Source organism: Hetaerina americana, unplaced genomic scaffold (genome assembly GCF_022747635.1).
Source record: "Hetaerina americana unplaced genomic scaffold, ioHetAmer1.1.p SCAF_5, whole genome shotgun sequence".
Taxonomy (NCBI): Eukaryota; Metazoa; Arthropoda; class Insecta; order Odonata; family Calopterygidae; genus Hetaerina; species Hetaerina americana.
This window is the reverse complement of record NW_027287095.1, coordinates 57,863,122-57,887,724: the sequence shown is the minus strand read 5'-3', so window position 1 is coordinate 57,887,724 and position 24,603 is coordinate 57,863,122. Positions and strand designations below refer to the sequence as shown.

At 38.4% G+C, this 24,603-nt stretch overlaps 1 protein-coding gene and 1 non-coding gene across 2 annotated transcripts; both read left to right on the top strand.

The window, feature by feature from the left end:
• Positions 1-10,046: 10,046 nt before the first annotated feature.
• Positions 10,047-10,128, top strand: TRNAL-AAG (transfer RNA leucine (anticodon AAG)). Its single transcript has one exon. It is a non-coding gene; the product is annotated as a tRNA-Leu (tRNA).
• A 4,972-nt stretch (positions 10,129-15,100) lies between these two features.
• LOC139694212 (uncharacterized) lies at positions 15,101-24,135 on the top strand. The gene is made up of 3 exons (XM_071592656.1): positions 15,101-15,202; positions 19,425-19,585; positions 23,412-24,135. The coding sequence occupies exons 1-3, from the start codon at positions 15,191-15,193 to the stop codon at positions 23,842-23,844; spliced, it is 606 nt and encodes a 201-aa protein (XP_071448757.1). The 5' UTR covers positions 15,101-15,190; the 3' UTR covers positions 23,845-24,135.
• Positions 24,136-24,603: the final 468 nt, after the last annotated feature.

Below are 24,603 nucleotides of genomic sequence, written 5' to 3'. Positions count from 1 at the left end.
AACAAATCTCCGAACAAATAAATGTATTACTATTATTAAACCCAGTACTTTTTCCTCAGTTTTCCTTTCAGTTCATTTTACCTTTTCCATCCTTTTTCACACCCACTTCTCAAAAGTTTCCTATCTATGCCTATCATCTTGTTTCAATGCTCATGTTTCGATTAATATGAAATTAGTTTCATGGACTTTACTATATGCATATTAAAGAAAATCAAATTAAATGCTCAAAGTATAATGAATCAACATAATCAATCCACTACCTAATACTGGATTCTACTATGCTACCCTATTTGCTGATAGCAGCATCAATTGGGTTTGATGGGAACCACAAGGACACAAACCAATGCAGCAACAGAGCTGTATGAATCACCTAGTTATCTGGGAAAGGTGCACATGGTCTGAATGGTCTACTGGTTAGACATCAAGTGGTTCCCCTCAAAAGAAGCCAAAGGTGGCATCTAAGAAAGCTTCATTTAGCATCTGGCAAAGATGCTAAATTATCTACCCAACAATGGCATTCATTTTTTGGGCTTTCCAAGAGGAGCAGCATAAGAGCCGACATTGATGATTCCTGGGATGTAGTTGCTAAGTTAAAGTTACCTGTGTTTTCAGGGTATTTATCTAATTATGCTAATAAGACTAATGTTATGAAATACCATTGGTCAGAATATTTGAATATTTCATACCATTAGTCTTAATACCATCTTCCTGTGAAAATCAGGGAGCTTTACAAAGAACATTTAGTGGGTGGTCACTTACTGAACATGAAAACATTTAGCAGCCATTTATTGCAAAACAATATTTTTCAGATCATTAGAAACTTTTAGTGTGCTGCTAATACTGTAATTATTCTATCTTACATTTTAACCACTGTTAGTTAGTAATCGTTGCATATAGTAGTTATGTACTAATACATATAAAGATTTTTCCTTTACTAAAGCTTTACTTAAATAGTTGAAGTGCTTCATTTGGCAATCATTTTTACACTTTTCCCAACAACATAATTATATTAAAGCTATGTTATTGAAACATAACATGAATGAAGCACTATTTGAAAATGTTGCGAACCACATACCACACATGTGCATATCTACAACCTTGTGTAGTGACACCTTGTTACAGTTAATGTTTTTCTCATTGTTCATAACATTTCATTTAATTGGGGAAGGAATGTGTAAAAGTTGTGGCCTGAGTGGCAATTATGGATAAGATTAGGTTAGGGTTGATGGCAAAATGGGGGAGGGGAAGCTATTGGTAATTTGGGGCAGCTGTGTGGTGGAGTTCCCTCTCAGTTCCAACTTTTGTATGGGCCATACTCTTTTCCTTCTTCCTCGTCCTTTTTTCCTTCTCATCCAGTAACCTCATACTAAACAAGATCCCCTCATAACTTTATATCTGCCAGACAACATGCCCCAGTACAATTTCCAGTAGTTAGGAGACCATGCACTGCTGAATTTCCTTTCCTGAAAAATGACCAAATCCCTTCATGGAAAAACCACCAAATATGAATACAGGCACCATTCAAAATATAATCCTAAGGTCATGGATTGTGGTTTTGGAAATGGAAGGAGAAGGGAAGGCATTTATGCTCAACACATACACACTTAGATTGTTGATATGGATATTTGGGAGAATAAAGGATAGTGAAGGTGAATAAAGTTGTTTATCAGAATATACTTTTGGAAAAGATATAACATTAAGTAATTAATAATACCTTGGAGAAAATTTATAGTTCACAATATTTCCACATTCATTTCAATTAAAATAATAGAACTCCTCCAGCCCAAGGGAGAGACAGCTGCTCTTTAATATACAGAATTTTTATTTCTACAAACAAGCACCTTTAAAATTTAAACTCTATCATTTTTAAAAGTTCCATTCTAAAATCTAATAATATGAGGTTGCTTGAACATTTCCGAAACCCGCCCTACAACTTCTCTATCTTTCCAAAACTCTGCTCCTTCATCCAATCAGTCTGGCCACTTCAGTTTCTGTGGTTCCTGCTGTTAAAATGTTAGGTAGTTAATTTTACTTATAGGAAAGAGTAAAGCCTATGTCATGTTTCTTTTGTTTTTACCTCAGAATATCTGCAATTAGAAGACTATATTAGTAAATATAATAAATCTAATAATTTAAAAACTTAAAAAATATATTCTATTGTTTCAGGCTTCACTTCGTGGAAGTAATTGATATCCATTATTGAAATAGAAAGAAAGACTCGTACTTTTCCACAGATTTTATTATACGGCACGACGCGTTTCACCGACTTGCGGCATCATCAGGTACCTGATGATGCCGCAAGTCGGTGAAACGCGTCGTGCCATATAATAAAATCTGTGGAAAAGTACGAGTCTTTCTTTCTATTTCAATAATGGATACTTAAAAAATAAATAATTCATAATAAATTTATATAAAGTGCATACTTCCCTTAAAAAACAAATAAAATTAATAGCTATAAAATGAATATTGTAAGCACTGAACACTTTCCAACATTTGAATCATACTTTGTGGAATCACATTAATCCTTCAACAAGACAACAAATAGGTTAAATAATTCTGTCAATAATGGTAAATATTCCTTTGAAAAAGTAAATTTGATGTCACCGGCATCTACAAGAGTATCCTGATCATATTTTTTACATAATTCAGGAGTAAAATCCAAACTCAAAAGCAGCATGCCTGTGAAACCCAGTGCATATATATATTGGGTCAGCAGAGTCTAAATTTAACTCATAGTGAATGTTCAAACTGGCCAAATATCAGTAGAGTCAGGAAGACATACAGGCTACATACCACTAAATTTCTAAGCCTCACCTCTCACAACACAACATGACACCCCACATTAAAAATAAACCCTTTTTAAATTCCATCCGCACATACATTCTGCCTCCCTTCATTTTTTATCTAACATGCTTATTCCCTTCCTCCCTCTGCTTTGCTCGCCAAATATTCTCTTCTACTTCCATATGGTACTTTGAAAGCTACCACGGAGGTGTTTGGTAGGGGTGATTCAACACCAGGAATGCAATATCAAAAATTAAGTTTTGCTTGATTGTTACTGACTGATGAATATGCAACATATTTTAATTAATGGAGATAATTTCAACTATGGATAGGTGCACCATGGTATATACACTGTCTATCTGGAAGGATCCAGCCTTGCTATATTTTGAGAAAAATAGCCAACATAGAAGAGAAGTACTCCCCTTGGGACCTCACACACTAATCCCAGTGTCTCTTCCACTTTTCAAAACAATCAGCCAAATCCTTTTTTGGAATGATCATCAGCTGCCTTGTCACAATCTCTTTCATCTTGTCAAAGTTATGAATTACACGCTGCAACTGCATGGAACTTCTCTTTCATGTTGTCAAAGTTATGAATTACAGGCTGCAACTGCACGGAATTTGATCCAAACCACAAACGATGACCCAGGTTTACTAAAAAAAAGGCATAACTGGAGATGAGTCATGGGTCTACAGCTATGACCCAGAAACAAAAGCCAAATCTTCCCAACATTCATTCGGTGAGATAAAGGAGAATGTACCATGGCAGCTGATCACCATTCCGAAATTGGACTTTGTTGATTGTTTAGAAAAGTAGGAGAGACCCTGGGATAAGTGTGTGAGATACCAAGGGGAGCACTTCGAAGAGGACTAAGACCTCATCGCTCAATGTGGGCTATTTTTCTCAAAATATTCCATGGATGCATAATTTCCAGAAAACTTCGTAAATGTGATATACTTCCCTGAGCATTGAAATAAGCTTCTAGGAACAAGAAGAATAAAATAAAAGTTAGATAAAATAATGACAAAAAACTAGCCTAATTGGAGTAAAAAAAATGTTTCGCCTAGAAAAGTCTTTTACAATTACTCTGATCCTTTATCTCTCACAGGAAAAATGACATCTCAAATCATTCTCACCTCTATTCACAGTATTCAATGATAATCTTCTGCATCCACTTTTCTCATCCTTTGGATTTTTCCCAAAAACCCTCACACCTCCCCTAACATGATTAATACTTCTTAGATTGTTTCCCTTTCGATCAATTTCACTTCTTCCACCTTTCTTCGCTCTCTACAGGTACCCTGTAAGCCTCACTTAATGGCTGGTGTCCTAACTCCAGCCATGCATCCTTGGGAGGGGGTGGGGTGTCGTTCAAGTATATTTGTAGATCTTATGCATTCGTCAATTGTATGTTCTACATATGTAGAATGCATGGGTAGATAATTGGTGGCTGTATTGTATGCGAGACCGCTATTTTTAATGGGATTCATAATTCATCTTCTAAGTAGTCATCGGCGAAGTAGTTATTAACAGTGTAACAATTGAAATATAGTATGTATTACGAATATTGTATGAATTGTGTGTTTATTCGCGCCGCTTACCCTGGCCCATTAAGTGTTTGGCAGGGTGCCATGCGTGTGCAGTGCAGTGGGCAGTGGAAAGAGAGGGTTAACGACCGACGCATCTTCTGCTGTGCGCTCTCGGGGGAGCGAATAGATAGGCATTCGCTGGCCAAGGTCATACCGCATCAAGCGTCTCTGATATGACCTTGGAACTCCCAGGCTTCGGCGCAGGTAAGATGATTCTTCGGAGAGAACACCGCTCATTCCGCTGAAGAAGAGCATATAACAAATGGCCTTGGATCACCTTTACGGCCTTTCTTGCAATCGAATGGCAAGACAAAGGCCTCCTTATCCTTTTTCTCCCGCTCCTCTTTTCGAACGAGGAAGCAGGTGTCCTGCGAGGGTAACTCAAAAATGAAACGTCAACGCTCGCCATTCACAAATCATCAGGTACGGAAATCCACAAGGAATGTAGGCGATAAATTAAAACTAAAAATCCCGATAAATTAGCGCATAAATATGAATGAAAGAGCATGCAATGTAGCTGAGGGTGCATTCTTCCAGTGCAATTCAAAACAAATTTCGTTCGGTTGGTGAGAATTAAAGCCAAGCAAAGGACATCTTGCCAATTATTCCACACAATACCCCGTTACCCTTCACAAGAGCGTCTGGCCGGGGGTGGTAGGACACCACCAGTAAAACAGAATAAAAACCACATGCAAAACTAGAAAATGCATGCCAATTCGCACCATTCAATGAGGAATATGAAACAGAATGACAAAAAACGCTTCGTGAAATGCATGCAGCGGCGTATGATAATACACTAATCATTGAAAGAAACAAACATTCTTTATATCTATGCCTAAGTATAAAAATTAATACTATATCTCCGTTATTGAATTGATTTTAAATACTTATTTGCCTACACAAAACCCCGCATGGAACCGACAGAATGTGTGGCAGAGGGGGGGGTGAGTTAAGGTTCGATATCGACATAAATACGTTCCACCCAAATAGTGTGTGGCAGGGGGTGCAAGCAACAGGTGGGATGGGTAAGTGATATGGGAGAGGAAGGGAAAAGGGGAAAATATTCAGTAAAAACCATCAAATAACATGCAAATTTGTATGCATGCTGGAGGAAGACTTAATGCAAAACAAGGGTCAATTCACATAATTAATTAGCTATTTGTTATGCGAAGAAAGGGAATAAAAAAACCACAACCATTTATACAACAGGCCTCTACCATGACGAGACAGGTCATGCAGAATTGAAAAGTAAGAGGGGAAAATTCTAATATTACATGGACATGCAGTTAATGGACTCCGCTCCGAAAGCCACAGGTAGGGTATGTGACACACCGCTGTAGGCAGCGAACGGTTCAGGTTGGAGTTAATCGTTTATTGGTAACTTAAAATAGAGAAAAACTTAGTTTTTGATGATGGCTGCCTGATGTTGGATCATCTCCTGCCGTAGATCCAAGCTGTGACTTGCATGGCACAGTTTAATGATACACCGTAAGCCACCGCAAGGGCATCTACATCTACTTAATACCCCGCAAGCCGCCGGAAGGGCGTGTGGCGGGGGGTGTTAGAACACCACCCCTATTTAAGAAATTAAACAAAGCGTATGCAAAATCCACAAATTTATACAGTCCACAAACAAAACATGGTATACATTCATGAAGAACGCTTACACCCCACACACATGCAAACACACAAACTGCCAACTAACATACACATGCACCTAATGTACCTGATATCTCTGCAATGTTTAATATTGTTCCGACCTGTAAATTAAATGTTTTCAATATTTCTAAAGGGACTTCGGTTTCTTACTATTACGATTTCTGATTGTTCAGGAAAAGAATGAGTATTTGAATCCATATATCTACATCTACATCTACTTAATACCCCGCAAGCCGCCGCAAGGGCGTGTGTAGGGGGGTGTTAGGACACCACCCGTAATTTAGAAAAGAAAAAAAAACCGCATGCAATAACAACAAAATCATACATCCACAAAAAAAACGGCATACATTCATGCATGAACACTTACACCCCACACACATGCAAACACTCAAACTACATCTTACATACACATGCACCTGAAATTATACCTAACAGCTTTGCAGTGTTTAACTTTGCTCCGACTGGTAAATTCAATGTTTTCAATATTTCTTAAGTGACTTCGGTTTCTTACAATTATGATTTCTGATTGTTCGGGGAAAGAATGAGTATTTGTACCTATCTGTCCTGGAATCTATCTCCCTTAGTTTATCTTTGTGGTCTGATCTACCTAAGTAGTGAGGGGCCATTATAATTCCTTCAGTGTCATAGTTAAACTCGTTTGTTCTGAACCTTTCTAAAAGTCTAAGCCTCGCTTGTTCTCTCCGCACTTCAAGTGGTTCCCAGCCTAAATCCCCTAAGAGACCTGTCACACTTGTGTTCTTATCATAACAATTTTTAACGAATCTAGCGGACTTTCTCTGGACTTCATCTATTTCTTTTTGCCAAATTTTCTCCCAAGGATCCCAAATACTTGCGGCATATTCCAAATGAGGTCTAACTAGAGCAAAATAACACCTCTCTTTAACTTTTTCATAACATTTCCCCACCACCCGTTTTATGAAGCCAAGTTTCTTTAAAGCTGATCCGCATATTGTCCTGATATGTGCTCCTCATGAAAGGCGTGGTGTTAGAACAACCCCCAAATATATACTGGAATCTATCTTCCTTATTTTATATTTGTGGTCTGATCTACCTAAGTAATTTGGGGCCATAATAATTCCTTAGGCATGTTGCAGTGAACGCAACCTAATTGCGAGTGTGCATGTATTACTGATGACCTAACACTCCACGCCAAACGCCCTCGCGGCGGCTTGCGGGGTGTTGTGTAGATGTACGAGCCATACATGCACAATCGCATTAATGATAACTCAACAAAATCATTGGTTCGATCATGAACTCGAAAAATGTTCACATAATAAATTAGATTTATGATGAATTTATCGCACGAAAGAAAGTACTTACATGCAAAAATATTCAAAAACAGGATACGTATATTCAAATCATGCTGTAGAACTGTCAAAAAGATGGGTCTATCAAATAAATAAAAAGAATAACATGCAGGATCTCGACAAATATATACACTACCAATTCTAGGTAACTCCTACGCGATTGCCGTCATATCTATTTTGATATCTAATGTCTGGAGGAAAAAATGACATTTCTGCTCAGCGTTACACTCGATCTAGTCCAAAAAAATTAAGCCAACTTCACCCAAACACTTGCAGAATACTCAAGGTGGGGCCTGGGCCTAACTAACGCGAAATAACAACGCTCCTTGACCCTTTCATTACAATTCCCAAGTATTATTTTTATGAATCCTAACTTTTTATTAGCTATTCCGCAAATTTCACGAATGTTTTTTTCCCAGGACATATCCGTAGTAATCGTTACACCTAAATATTTGACCGATTCCACCATGCAAAACCTAGAACCACACAGACGTTTAAGTGTCGTGTTTTTACATTATTTAGCCCCACGTAGAGTAAATGAGATGCTCATAGAAGTAGAATTAGCTTTAGAACTAGATCGAGTGCAACGTACAGAAGCTAGGTTTGTGAAAGGTTCTTATGAACATCGGAGCAGGGTTTCCACAGTATTGGAAGAATCAGGATGCGATCCACTAGTTGACTATAAGTGGAAATACAGGTTAATTTTACTTTTAATTTAAGTTAAATTTACTGCATTAGGTATACTACTTGAGGCAGGTCATTTATCCGAGGATTCTAAAGACATATGACAATGAGTACAAGAGTGTGTATAGTGGAGGTCTACCGTAGAAATGGTTGTGGTTCAATTTTTTTCCATTCTCTTTCGAATACCAAAGAACATGCTTAGAGGAAGAAATTAACACTTGTTTGGAACTAAGTTTTCCTCAAGCATGTATACGTTCTTGAACGTTATTAAAACACCATTATTCTACCATATCAATGGAAAATCAAAAATCATCAAAAATAATGGAAATATTTAGATACCGCAAGCGGTTTTTTTTATTATTCTAAATTTTATTTTATTACGTGCGTTTCAGTGCTTGAGACTAGCATGGATCAATGCTGTATAGTATATCCAAGCTAGATAGTACGTGATTTATTTGCAGTCCTCCATTTAATTGTTCTAACCGTTTGCGGTATCTAAATATTTCAATTATTTTTAGTTTTTTACTAAATTTATTATTGGTCTTATTTTCAGTTAATTATTTATTTTTATAATTTTTATTGATTTACTACTTGTATCTTCTCCAATTTCCCTCACCCATCCTTTGCCCATTTATAAGAGTACGGCTGGGGTGGACTCTTCCCGTTATATTTATACGGCCGTAGTTACCGTTCGCTTTGTACATAGGCTCTCTGTTATCTGGCAGCTTAGCATCATCACAAGAAATCATCAGCAAGGAATATTTTTGCATCCACCCCCGCACTCCCAGCGCAAGCCAGTGGCAAGTCACCAGCAAGATAGCCTTATGGTACTTGGCAAGGGGGGCGAGCATGGTTGGTTTTCACCATGCCAGCGGGATCACGGAGGCTAAGTGAGAGGAGGGTGATTGTTCACTTCCCTTAGCACACCCCAAGGAGAGCCACGCGGGGGTTGGAGGTAAGTTAGGGAAGATGGCTCATGACTAGTTGGAGGGGGGAGGCAGGGACCCTTACAGGTATTCTTCAAGATACACTAAGGAGAAAAGGAAGCAGAAAGGAACCGAGACGGGTGAAAGTTCGGTATCCTTATCTTGAGGGTTAACTCCGAACGGGAGTTAAACTCAGGCCTTCACCCCTCCTCCTCCCTTCTTTTGCTAATTCTACTTGACCTCCGCACGTTTGGATATTATCCTCCGTTATCACACATTATATTTTTCTCTCCGTCTCTCTGTATACATATAACTTTTCCTTCTCGGACTCCGCACCCTTCCACCCACTAACTAGTGCTCGTCGTCGCAGCGTGTGTTAGATAAGCATTAGAAGTGCTCCTTCAGTTGCCACAAATTGCATGGTAATGTATTAATATAATTTCCCTGTTCTTGCTCTCCAGTCCTGCATGACCTTACACGAAGAGCAGCTAGGTTTGTGAAAAGTTGCTTTGAATAAGGTAGAAGTGTCACGACACTATCGAAAGTATTAGGATGGGAGCCACTGATTGACCGCAAGCTTCAATACAGGATAAACTTACTGCGTCAATTTGAGGCAGTTTACTTATCTGAAGATGTTACTGACATTACGGGCCCCCACTTACTTTCAATCTATCTATTTACACAATTCCCTGCAAGTCGTCGCAAGGACGTGTGGCAGTAGGTCACCAGCTGTTCTACATTCCTATTCTACATTCTGACTCTATTACCTCATGCACCTGGACCCCATACCATGATGGATCAGATCAATAACGTAAAATCAGGGAGATTTATTGTAGAACGGATAGATTTAAAATGTCGTTTTTTCCTCAAACCATTAGAGGTCATGATAGACATGACAGCAATTGCGTGATAGATGATTAGAATTGGTAGTGTACACATTTGTCGATATCTTGCATGTTATTCTTTTTATTTCATAGGCCCATCTTTTCAACAGATCTACAGTCTGAATTGAATGTACGGATCCTGTTGTAAAACAATGATCCATGTAAATAAACTTCTTTTACAAACACATGCAGGTAGTGTGGCCGAGCGGTCTAAGGCGCTGGTTTAAGGCACCAGTCTCTTCGGAGGCGTGGGTTCGAATCCCACCGCTGCCAAAATTTTTACCATATATAATAAAAGCCGTCGAAATTACTTTTAGATTTACCTGGGTAATAAGATTTTTCACGCAATGGAAAGAGTTGCGCAAAATAGCCATCGACGAATGTAAGGAATTATCAAATAACTATGCTAGCAATTTATTCATATTGCGCCCCACCTGTAGACGTAGGTTTGTATAATGTGTTGATTTTTCAGATGATTTTGTTTTCTTTTACGGGTGGTGACCTAACACGCCCTTGCGGAGGCTTGCGGGGTATTAAGTGGATGTAGATGTAGAAACGAATTCTCAAATACTTGTTCTAATGTTGACGCCCAGCGTATGATTTTTCCCCCAAACGAGGAAAACGTGTACACTCTCGAAGCACGAGGAAAAATCTGGAGCGGAAAGCTTTGATTGGATGATGGAAATGAGGGCTCAGAAGAGAGAGGAGTGGGGGAGTGAGAGAGCGAAGAGCCGACGGAGATACAGATGACGGGCGAGTGAACAAGAAGATTAAGTTCGGGAAGTCCAGCTGGGAACAGCCTCGGACAACTGACCAAATAGTTTCCCGATTTATCGCTGATGATATTTTTAAAAAAGTATCGACGATCGCCCGAATCTTTAATGGATTTTCCCATCATTCCAGAGTCTAGGGGTTTTTAACGACAGTGTAGGCTGGCAAAACATAGTGAGGTAAACGGACATAAGGTGTGTTCTGTTTGTTAGTTGATAATATACGTATATATTTGCATTCGTGTACGTTAAAAACGTTTTTGCATGAGTGTATACGCCACTACTGGTGAAAATAGCTAACAACTTACAACCTACATTCCCCCTCAACTCATTTCATGGCTGGTGTTTTAACACTTCCCGCGACGCGCCCAGGTGCCGGGTGATAATAAAGGTGTAAGCTAATGCACTGTTGAACTGTACGGCTTGCATGAGTAGAATTATAACGGGTAATTAGTAACTGCGCTGCATGTGAGCCATCCATTTTAAATTGATGTTATTTCGTTTATCTTCTTAGAGTAGACGTTCAAGAAGGAACTAACAATATAATAATTGTAATATGTACAATGGATTTTGCATGAAAGAGGTTCAGCCGCCCTCCTTCCACATGCCTTTTGCGGTTGATCACGGGGCGCCATGTGTTTGTGGAAGTATAACACACATATATATGTGTGTGTTAATATATATTATATATACACACACATATATAGAAATATAAATAAATAAATATATATATATATATAAATATAATGTATAAATATAATATACAAATATAATATATAAATATTATATATATATATATATATATATATATATATATATATATATATATATACACATATATATATATATATTCAATTTCAAAAATCGAAAAAATATGAGTCGAGAAGAAGAATTTCCAATATTAGTACCCAACCATTTACCTAAGTCACGAAGACGTTGGGGTATAATCAAAGACGAGCGTACGGAGCGAGATATAGTGGTACGAATGGGGGGGCGGAGACGAGACACTGAAACAATGCGGAATGCAGAACTGGTTCTTGAGGAAGGGTAGTAGAAAGAGGAAAGTCTAACTGATTAAGGACTTCAAATTATCGGGGTTCCAAAGATCGGGATTATTCGATGTCGCAGCTCAAACACACCCCACGAAATATATATTAGACGTCCACGAGGAGAGATTGCTTCTTTAATACCCTCTGAATAACATTCCGTTAAATGTCACGAGGAAACCCCCGGGTGGCCATTGCTAACCTGGGACCGCCAGACTGAAATCCAAGGTCGAGTCGAGGTATTGGCGGTGGCCATAATGTTGGCCTCAGGAGGTTCTTAACTTGACCGTTTCCCCTCACATGCATCTACACAATACCCCGTAAGCAACCGCAAGGGCGTGTGGTTTAAGGGGTACCTGCAATGCGTGCCCAACTATTAGTTCGTACATGCATTTGAATATGTATTTGCTCATATTCAAAAACACTCGTTCACATACGCGCATGTACACCCATGTACATCATGCATTTTCCGCTAAAATTCACATGTACATGCACCACGAAGTATATCTTTTGCGGGGATTTTAAGTGCGCGTATTTCCTCCACCCTCACCCCTTAAACACCTTCCCTCTCCCTCATCTCTTACATCTACATCTACTTAATACCCCTCAAGCCGCCGCAAGGGCGTGTGGCGGGGCGTGTTAGGACACCACCCGTAATTTAGAAAAGAAAAAAAACCGCATGCTAGAACCACAAATTCATACATAAAAAAAACATGGCATACATTCATGCAAGAACACTTACACCCCTCACATGCAAACACTCAAATTACATCTTACATACACATGCACCTGATAGTAGTACACCTAACAGCTTTGCAGTGTTTAACTTTGCTCCGACTAGTAAATTCAATGTTTTTAATATTTCCAAACTGACTTCGGTTTCTTACTATTATGATTTCTGATTGTTCGGGGAAAGAATGAGTATTTGTACCTATCTGTCCTAGAATCTATCTCCCTTATTTTATCTACGTATATGATCTTACTCTTTTCAACTGGTGCTTGCGCATTCTGCCACGGACCTTTATGGTGGGTCTCGAGGTATTTGGGTAGCTGTAGATGCATGATTACCTGAATAAAGACTCTGCGAGCTTGAGTTGGCATGCTTTTATCTGTTTTGCATTTGATTTTATTGTTTTACTGGTGGTGCCCTATCACTACCCGCAACGCGCCCTTGCGGCGGCTTGCAGGATATTTTGTAGATGTAGATTTAATGTTTTTCTTTAAGTAAAAGTATTCGGATGCTTGTGATTATTTTTGCTATGCTTGCGTATCATGCGAGGGAAGAACAAGTATTTGAATCTGTCTTTCTAATTTTACTGCGATGGTGGAATCTACCGATATATGAGGTACCGTAATAATAGTCTCGGTGTCGCAAGTTCTAAAAGTCTAACAGTATGTCTTGCAAGTGCCATGGGCGTTTTGGATTCCCTGACGAATCGGACAGGATTATTTGCAAGTTGACGCTTTTGACGTTTGCTTTTAACCAATGATGATTGATTTTGACCACCTTGGAAGATCAAAATAATATGGCTATTTCTAGGACATAAAATTCTCACTCGTGAATGATTGACCCGCGTCTTCCTGTCAACCACCGAGCGGCGTGCATATGGTCGTGCACGCGACCGCAGGGCTGGGAATTGGGAGATGGAGATAATCCCGAGGAAAGGGGAGGATTGCATGAGAGGAAACTTTCATAAGTTCTATTTATGCACGCCATCTTCAATGGGTTACCGAACTATTCGAATGCAAGCGACACTTTCACAACAGTCAAGGGTCATTCGCAACCTGGTGCTTGCACCTCCTGCCATACACTTTTCTACAAAACTTCTTTTTTTGATGACTCACGGGATCTTTATGTAGATGATGAATTGAATCAATATTTCCCTAAAACCCCCTCCAAACGCCCTTGCTGTGTCTGCGAGGTATTGTGCAGGTGTGTCCTCCCTCACTATCTGTAGGAAAGATGCCTCACGCCGTCCCCTGCCAACGGCAACGACGTGAGGCATCTACCTTAGGGACGGAAACCATGAGTTGCATGGACATCAAATTAATAGAACTTTCCTCTTCTTACTTACCAGTTTGGCATGACCTGTCTTGGTATGTTGGAGGTCAGTCGTATAAGTGGTTGCGGTTAATATTTCTTTCTTTCTTTTTCGAATAACAAAGAACTATTATATTGAGTGAAATATCCACTTGTCTGGTTTGAGCTAAGTTTTGCGCCAGCATGCATTTAAATATGCACTTTTTCGGGGTGCACGTTTTCTCCCCCTTTCCCTTCCTCTCCCTTATCCCTATCACCTGGTGCCTGCACTCCCTGCCATACACCTTTTTGGTGGCTTGCGGGGTGTTTATGTAGGTGTAGAATCGCAAAATATTGAAAGGGACGTCGCAAGAGTGGTCTTACCACACAATAAATAATACAACCGAAATAATCAATTTATTATGCAGGGTGGTACTATTTCCCTCACTGCGTTCAGGGCAAGATAGTTACATCTAATTGGAATTGTTATTGTTTTTTCCTTTTTCTTAACCTTACACCTAAAAACGACCGCGCGAGGGGAAAACAATTTTTTAAATTATTAGTAGCCTGGAGCTGTAGCTACACGTAGCTGTACCTAACTTTATATTTGATGTTCCATGAATCGTGTGGAATCACGCCCTGACACACATCCTGGCAGTGACTCGCAAGGTTCCAGGTAGATGTAGATGAGAGTAGTTTAAATTTGATGCTATCACGGTCCAAAGGCAGTGGCTAAGATTTAATAAAAAAAGTGCTTTAAAATATTGCTGCGCTAAGCCTTCCGATTGGAAAATTCTTCGTATTATTTTCAAATTTATCTTCACACTCATTTTAATGAAAAAATCTACGTCTACATGGAATTCTGAAAGGGTATGTGGCAGGGCATCATAATCAGGCACGCAACATCACAAAATAAGCTTTATTAATTAAATTATTGCATAAGAAAAGTTTATTTCTTAATGTATGGATTTTTTCGAGCAATAATTCTCAAATATTTTATCTCAGATGCATACATATGAATTCTTCCAAATCAACCGAACTTAAAGTAATTGTGGTGCCATATAATACAGATTAATGAACAGAGCACAGCGGAGGTATGGTACGTGTGCTAGTAAGAAGACTCTGCCATTGTAACATCATATCTGATCTGCGGTCAGGGAGCTACTGAATTTCTGTTAGGTTTTGTGGAAACTACTTAATAATAATTGTTTCCAGCCCACTCATTTGGAAGAAACATTCTCGGCAACCTCGGACTTAAGAGCACTCTTAACTCAAAGGCGTTTGAAATTGATTACGTTTCAAGGAAGGCGCGGCGCAAGCGCCCTGTGGAGAATAGAAAAACTATAGCGAATCGGAGCAGGTATATAAGGGGTTCCGGCCTGTCCTCTGGAAGAGAGGCGGGTTGACCATCTGGTGTGTGAGAGGTAGAAGAGAAGAGGACGGAACTTTTCGACGACCGTAAGTACGTCCGTCTCCGAGAAGCAGCCCACGTCGCGAAGATGTTAGCCCTGGTAAGTCAGGCTCTAATCATAATCGATTACAAGTGTTCACTTATGGAAGTTCAATTTTTCTGAGTAGGTTACATGCTCGTCAGCATTATCGCTCACGCCCTTGCGGGTTATTATGTAGACCATAAAGGAGAAATATGTACGCTAGGATCGGTTTGTTGTAACCCTCAATGTTATCCAATATCTTCTAATCTCTTCATACCTTCCATTCATTGCCGCCTCCCATCAGCTACTCTTCCCTATCCTTCATCTGTGGTTCTCCCTTTTCTTTTATAATGGTCTTCGGCATGTGCCCTATAATTATTCTCGATTTTTTGGCCAGTTTCACAGATTTTCCTCTTCAAGCATGGCTTCTTGAAGTATGACGTCTTAAAAACGCTTATTTATTGGCCACAGAGTCATTTTATTCAACCTTTTATAATTTATTTATTATTTTCTTCAATCTTTGATAACCTCATATAATATCACTCCTTTTCACGGTCATGTTCTTGAGCATTTGTGAATAGAAACATTTTCCTAAGGTCCGAGGTAGTGATAAAACTGTATGATATTTTTATATAAAGCCCTTTTCGCATTTGTTATACACTTACTATCGCCCGTCCGTATACGTCTTACTTAGTTAAAAATCAAAGGTGTAATTTGAAAATAGTCGAGGCACCGTCGTCTTACTTTCTCTTTTCCTTTCTGGACGGAGTAGTTCATTTATTTAATGTGGTCAAATCAAGGGTCCTTGAAGTATCCTCGTACGGTCTTTCTTCTCCTCATCAAGTGTATTCAAGACATCCGCGCATTGAAGAATGTTTGATCATTATCCGTAGGTCCGGAGAGAGGGTGAGCATGTTGCTTTTATCTTTTCTCTCACCAATCGTCGTCCTAAAGTAAGCGCATACTCGTATTAAGACTGATGAGTTGCTCTGCCTCACTCATTTCAATTAGCTTCATTTTCTGATAAATTCCAAATTATCTCCGTATGGAGCGAGGATTTGAAATTCATATTCTCTAGGTATAGGTTACAATATGTTCAAGTATACAATAGCTAAAGCTTTACTAAAATCTACGAAGGTGATCTACATTGTACTCTGAAAGTTACCATTAGGGTTTGTGGCAGGGGTTTTTTTCTTCACCATGCATGCGACATTAACATTTAAGTTTTGCTCAAATGTTAATGTCGCACCCATAAAAATGCAAAATATCCATACTTCTGTAATTGTTCGTGGTCGTGGTAGTTTCCTACTAATCCATATTTCTAGTGCTTTCCACCTGCCTCAATTATAGTTCAATATTAAGTATTTGCATGAATATGGGCATTCTACCTTAAAATGCCCTTTTTTTAAATTCACGAGTAGACGCAATTTTTGCTATAAATATCCTCTTTGCATTTTACGAACCTTTTCCACTATATCAGTTACTCTAAACCATTTTCTATAATTATTTTTCATGCATATTTAAATCTGATAACTCTCTGTCCATTCAATGTCTGTTATTAATCAAGTTGGAACACTTTCAATGTTTGTAATAAATTGAATGGTCTTCTGTTGAAGTTCTTGCATCCATCCTGCTGCCTATCACATAAAGGAGATTAACTTTTACACTGTTTCATTTGTCAGGTCCACAGAAAATATCGCAAAATTATCTTCGAATCTAGGCAGTTAATTTCAATATTTTCTTTCTTACCAACATAATTTGTAATATTTCGTAATAATAAAACTCCTTTAATGTATCAATTCAAATTCTCATAATTTTTCCAATACATGGTTGCAAAGGATTTGTGATAAACTATCACTTCATGTAAAACCTGTGATAATTACGAATGAGTTATATATTTCGCTGATGAATGTTATTTTTGACATGGTGGCAATGAGATTTTTACAAAATATATTTGATAATCTAGATTTAACACCAAACTTGTTTTTTTAATTGAAGGTTTCCCTAATAGTACAGTTTTGAATGCTTTTTTAAATCTACGTATTCCCCAATTATATTTTTGGATTTCAGCAGCTGGATTATCGGATTTGAATTTCTGTTCTGAGCAAGATTTTCACCTTTAAAATCGCCCTTGTTCATTCATCTAAAGAGCCCTCTAGAGTTTTTTAAATACTCTTTAATTTATTATTTATTTATTTAATATCAGTCCGAAAACAGCACATTTTGGCCTTTACATCGAACTATTAACAACGATAACAATGGTCACATACACAAACACCCAAGCCCTAGGTGGAGGAAAACTCACCCAGGCGGGAATCGAACCCGCTACCCTTGGAATGGCAGACGAGGACGTTACCCCGCCGGCAATAAAATATTTATGAATATTTTACATAAAACTGGTAAAAGGGAAATCAAAACTGGTAAAAGGGAAATCCCTTTGTAGGTGTTGGCGTCTTGCTTGATTCCTTCCTTACGCAACCGATGCATTAAAGGGCAATTTCCATTCTTCTATCATCTTGTCATATTCAAGATTTCTGAAAAGAAATATTAAATGTTTTTTATCTTAGGCTGAGCCCATTTCAGTAGTTTGGCTGTCATGCAGTCTTCTCCACTATGTTTATAATTTTTAAGTTTTGATTGCTTCCTTTATTCATTTGATGGTTGGTAAGGTATCTTCTTCCAGACTCTCATTCATGTCAGAAAATTTCTAGCTTGTATGTAGCTTGGTGCTGAGAAATTTTTAAGTCCATCAAAACATTTTGCAAGTATTGCTCAAATTTCTGTGCTATTTGGGCAAATGATACCTCCTTCATTTTTCAACCAAACATTCAGCACTTGTTAGCCTCTTAATTTATTTTGAAGGTCTAATAGGTATAATATTTTTGTGAAGCTTTCCTGCATTTGACCAGTACTTATATTTAAAAAGCTCATTTAGTTCCACATATTAAATTTGTGGTTTCTTTTTTTGTCCTTTAAGTTGCCCATAGTGCTGATTTTTTCCTGAACATTTTCATTTTTTTATTCCTTCTGCCCAGGCCTTTTCTTATATTACATTTCATCATATTTTTTTATTTTTGACTGCTGCAATTAGCTCCTTGATCAATAATAAATTTCTTTCATTTTAATGTCCTCTTGTAAATATATTGTTTGTTGTTATTTGACTGTATCATTATAAGCCTGTCTATGTTGTACTTTACTAATATTGGTGGTTTTCTGTCGATATTAAAAGGTACTTGTTTCAGTTTAATTCTAGGGAGGGAATGATTTGAATGCAATGCAACATATCTTACAAATTTGAAGTTTACAATTCTTCAATATTTCTTGGAGGAAGAACACTGTGCTCCAACACACATTCTCCATGAATAGGGTTTGGGAATATCCAAGTATTATGCTTCCTTTGTTTCCTCTATTTAATTTTTTCAAGTTGGTCTATATTTGTTTGCCTTTTATCTATTTTATGACTACCTTTGTCAGTAGAGCCAACAAAATTTATAATTGTTCATCCATTCATTTATAAATCTTCATCATCATAAGTGTTTCAATCCTATCAGTCACAAGATTGATTTACTGCATCTTCTCTATTTGGTGGAGATTTCCTCTCCCTCTGATAGCTTCTCTGCTTTTTAATTTGTCCTATATATTTGTCTCTTGGACTCCCTTGAGGGATCTTCCCTTACATTATATTTTAAACTATTTTGGGTCTCAAGGTGTGTCAAATTCATTGTATTCTTCTTAACCATTGAGTTCTCCAGATGTCCTTTTCCTCTTCTGCTCTTCGTTACATGCATATGTGCTTCCTTGAACTTCACCATTTTTTACTTTGTCAGTCCACTTGATCTTCAGCATTCTCCTCCATCACATTGTTCCAAAGTATTTTGTTCTTTGCTGGTCCTTTTTTCAGATGTTCTACATGTATGTCTATGATTAGGAAAACTACATTAAATGATAGAAAGCCAATAATAATAATCCATAATATGGTTCTAAATGTCACAATTTGACTATATTTTGACAGTTAAAAAATCATTCACAACTAACATCATTTCATTCATTGAAAATTTAATCACAGAGGTGGTAGAAGAGTGATTGTTAAACTTTTTACTGTGACTGTTTGAATGTGTATTCATCACAGAAGAGTAACTGAGAGAACTCACTGTAATAGTGCTCATTATTCAGTATAAAAACCTATTTGTTTAAAAATCCTTGGAAAACAAGAATAATTTTTTTTTTTGAAAAGTTAAGCCTAAAGTTTCAAAAGACAATCACAATATACTGTTAACACCTTTCTTCATATTTTTTGCAGGTGTTGTTAGCATGCTTTTTGAGTTTTACTTCGGCAAGGTCTACCGTTATTCTTCTGCCTTCTAGTGCACCTCATATTCAAGGTAGAGAAAATGTTATCCCATTTTCATCCCCGATCCAGATAAAAGTACCTTCAGTCGTGCTTTTTCCAGTTCCTATAAGGTGAGTAAAGTGACAAACTTTCTGTTGATGGCTTCTTAGGTTTATCGTATGAGCTTAACTTGCACATAAGTCATTGAAGTTTAGAATGGGCCCCTGCAAAGGGAAGATGTTCATAGCCAGGAGCACTCACACACACACTGATCAACTCAATGATTTTCTTTCCCCCAATAATAATTAGATTCACTCTTAATGAGCTATAAACCCCTCACCGGACTACAACCTTGACGTGGTGGAAGGGCTTGTGCGTTCCGATGACCCCTTGAGCTGTGCTGGCGGGAGTATTGCTCCTGGTTGGGTCACCCATGCCAGATAGGTCGAAGGTTAGGAGCCAGACGAAAGGTAGTCCATGCAGCGTCTGTTCCTCAGTGAGGCGGCTGCAATGGCGTCTGACCCCAGTGGGGCGGCCAGTAAGTGATGGTGTCACATTAAAAACACTATTGAGGCAACGGGAAACCACCTCAATTATCATTCCCAAGAAAAATATGATGGACAATACAGAGATTTTGAGTCCTGGCAACCACAGGGCTCAGCCCAATCGGCCGTGTGTCGTGCCCGGCAGCAGGGGAGGCAAGGCTTCCGCGGTCATCATCCCATGAAACCCTTGCAAGGGAAAACCAGCAGCAGCAGGGCAGAAGACGCAGCAGAAGAAGACCAAATTAGTTAGAATAGGAACGTGGAATATTAGGACAATGATGAGGACAGGGAAATTGGAGAATGTTAAGCGAGAGATGGAAAGGGGAAATATAGATATTTTAGGTCTATGCGAGGTGAGATGGAAGGATAGCGGGGATTATTGGAGTGATAAGTATACAATAATATACAGCGGCGGGGACGAGAGCCAACGAGGGGTTGCCATAGTATTAAATGAAGAGGTAGGGAGAAGCGCAGTCAACATAGAGCAGGTAACGGATAAAATACTACTAGTAGAGATAAAAGCAGAACCGACGAACTTGGTTATTATTCAGGTATACATGCCACCGAACAACCATAAGGAAGAAGAGGTCGATACGATATACAATCAGTTAGAGGACATAATCGCGTGTGTTCCTGCAGGGAAACATTTGATAGTGATGGGGGATTGGAATACAACGGTAGGCGAAGGAAGAGATGGTGACGAGGTCGGGGACTACGGCTCAGGCACGAGGAATGACCGAGGGGAGACAGCAGTTGAGTTCTGCAGGAGACAGGGGTTAGTCATCACCAACACTTGGTTTAGACACCAAAAAAGATGCAGGTATACATGGAAAATGCCAGGTGACTCAGGAAGATATCAGCTAGATGATATCCTGGTTAGACACAGGTTTAGGAACAGTGTGATAAATTCCCACAGCTTCCCGGGAGCAGATGCGGACTCTGACCACAATTTAGTGGTTATGAAATGTAGCGTCCGTTTCAAAAAGATAAGGCAGGGGCGGCAAGTCAGGAAATGGAATGTAGAAGCATTGAATGGTTTGAAAAGGAAGGAATACAAACAAGCGGTAGAGGAAATCATGGAGGATGGTAAAGAGCTAAGTACTATCGAAGAAAAATGGGAAATGATCAAGAAAGGGTTGTCTAAAGCCGCAAAAGACACTATTGGAACCGTTAACACTATAAGGACTAGGAAACCATGGATCACGGATGAGACGATTACAAAGATGGATGAGCGGCAAAAATGGAAGAATGTAAATACAGAATTAGGAAAAACCAAGTACAAAGAATTAAACAATAAATTGAGGCGGACAACAAATAAAGCAAAAGAAAAATCGGTGCGCTGTACAGCAAAGTTAAATCTTTATCGGGAAGTAAGAAAGGGAGATCAACGATAGCAGTTAGAGATAAGGCGGGTAAGGTAATAGTTGACGCAGGGAAGATCCAAGAGAGATGGAAGGAATATATAGAAGAACTGTATAGTAAAGAGCTTAGACCAACAAAGTTAGACATAGAAAAGGAACATGACGTAGAGGAAGATAGCTTAGGTCCAGGCATACTAGACAATGAGATAGAAAGGACATTAAGGGAGATGAAACTAAATAAGGCCGTGGGGGTGGATAACATTCCCATGGAACTTTTAAAATGCTTAGGAAAATGTGGGAGGAAGAGGCTATATGGGTTGATCCGTAGTATTTATGAGGAAGGAATCTCGCCGGAAGACTTTGTGAGATCAGTTTTAGTTCCTATCAAAGAGAATGGGAAAAACTTGAGGTAGGAATGAAGATAGGCGGGGAATTCGTAAAATCAGTTAGGTTTGCTGATGACCAAGCTTTAGTTTGTCAGTCAGCCAAGGGGCTGCAAGCATTGCTTAGTGAATTGGAAATTCAGTGCGACAGGTATGGGATGAGAATCAATATTAATAAAACAAAGGTTATGCGATTTTCTAGAAAGAAAAAGGCTAAGCTTAACATTAAAATAGGAGGACAAAAACTAGAGCAGGTAGAACAGTTTACGTATCTCGGCAGTGTTTTGGACCAACACGGTCAAAGTAGTAAGGACGTAAGGAGAAGAATTGCGCTAGTCAAAGAGGCTTTCTCAAGGAGGAGGGAGTTGATGACAGGGACTTTGAGTAAGGATGTTAAGAAAAGAGTCGTAAAAACTTTGATATGGAGCGTAGCTATGTACGGCACGGAAACATGGTCATTGAAGCAGGAGGATAGATGTAGACTGGAGGCTTTTGAAATGTGGGTGTGGAGAAGGTGAAATGGACAGAGAAGAAAACAAATGAGGACGTACATGGTTTGGTGGGCGAAGAGAGGGGTTTGTTGGGAGAAATCCAATGGAGGCAGGAAAAGTGGCTGAAGGGGGTATTGACCGGCAGCGGGATGTTGAAGACTGTAATTGAGGGGAGAATGTTAGGCAAACGAGGAAAGGGAAGGAACAGGATAGGGATGTTGGATGGAATGAAGGGAGGAAGAAAGTACTCTGAGCTGAAGAGGGACCTGATGTAGAGTAGGATGTTGTGTTTTGCTAGGAGCCACAAATTATTTAATTAGTAATTACGTCCATCCAAAAACCTACCTTAACCGGTAGATTACCTAATAATAATAGAGCTATAAACTTTACTTGAATATATGTTGGGATATCATGAACAAATCACAAACTACGTAAAAATTAATATGAATTGGATTGCGAGGTATTGCACAATCAGTGTACCACATTAGAATTAATATGCTACAATAAGTAAAAAATGTTACTGTTCTGTACTAGTGTCAAATGTTACATAGAATAAATATTATTATTAATCTATTTCACTTCAAATAAAACATTTAAAAAAATCAAATTTTCACTTATCTTTTGAGACAAATTTTTTTATTCCCCCTACCACCAAAGTTTTGATGACCTCTAACTCCATGCATGCCTTTCATAGAAGCTGTGAGACACTGTTGAAGCCCATGTTAAAAAAGAGGCAACTCAAAAACTCTCTTCACATCTATGTAGCCCTGCTATGATCTTTTTTATTATTTATTCCCAGCATGATTTTATTATTAATTTTATCATAGGAATTTTCCAATATGCTACATGGACCACTACATCAGTCAATGTCTGAAGCAGTGTGGGAAGCAAATAAGATTAGTTCAGAGAATTTTGTGGCTCTTTTTGGATTGTGGAAGTGCCACAAAATGCCATCATGAGGCTGAAACTTGCCAATAATATCAAAATTTTTGGCTACCTCTGCATTAAAGCAGTGGACATTAAATTTCAGAATCTAACAACTAATTGAGAGCAATTACATCTAATTGACTATAATTTTACCTTTTTACATAGGTACAACTAATCATTCTTGTCACACAATAGTGGAATTTTCATACTTTCCTATCAATCTAACTTTATCCATGATTTAATCCTTCAGGGTTGCTGCCCAAGAAGATCAAATATCAGAAGTCCAAACTGATGAAAGAGCAGCTATTGATTCTGAATCTTCAATTGAACAGAAGGAAAATGTGGCCATTAGTGAAGACAAAGAACAAGAGGTATCGAATGAAAACAAGGCTTTAACCCCAGAGAGCAATGTTCACTCCAATGATGCAAAACCCTTGGTCCCAAAAAAGGTTTTTTTGGTGAATGGATTCCCAATTCCCTATGCTTATCCTCGAGGAAAGAGAGTAGCAAGACAAGTATTTGGTAGCCCAGTTTGGGATCAAAAAGTGATTGATTGGGGATCAAAGAACTGCCAACCTCTTCCATTGATAGGTGGTGCTGTAGCTGGTGCTAGTGGTGGACCAGTAGGTGTTATTTTGGGTGTTATTGGAGCTGGTATTGGTGCTTGTAATTTTAATAGTTAAGACAAAAGCATGGCATTCTGGATTAAATGACATTTTATTGCACAACTAGAAATATTTTTGTAAAAATAAATTATTATTCTAATCCATCAGCTCCATCTATAAAGTAATTTTAATACTGCTTCTTTGTTAATCAACATACATAATTCTATGATGTGTTTCCTGCAACTTCTTTGAGATATATGGCTTTGTTTTTATGTATCCACAAAGGCTTCATAGAACAGAATTCATTGCCATGTCCATTGTGATGATGCTTAGCCTGATATCAATGCATCTGAAACTTTATCAGACAAATTATTTGAATATATTCTATTGTTTCAGGCTTCACTTCGTGGAAGTAATTGATATCCATTATTGAAATAGAAAGAAAGACTCGTACTTTTCCACAGATGGTGATGGTGATTTACCTGATGATGCCGCAAGTCAGTGAAACGCGTCGTGCCGTATAATAAAATCTGTGGAAAAGTACGAGTCTTTCTTTCTATTTCAATAATGGAAATTATTTGAAGTTTCTTTTGCCAATGATGATATTTTGGGCTGCCTGAGATCATCAACATTTTTTCAAATTAAAAAAAATCGAGTAATGAAGAATAAGTGCTGTACATGAGAAATGGAAAATATGAGAATTTCAACATATTTATTTATTTTGTTGATTACCTAGCGTTTTTCAGACAAAAAAAGGTCCCAGAAAATTGCACAAATGTGGATTATTCCAATGTGGCAAGCAAACATTTAAAGGATGTTTGAAAACTCATACAACAG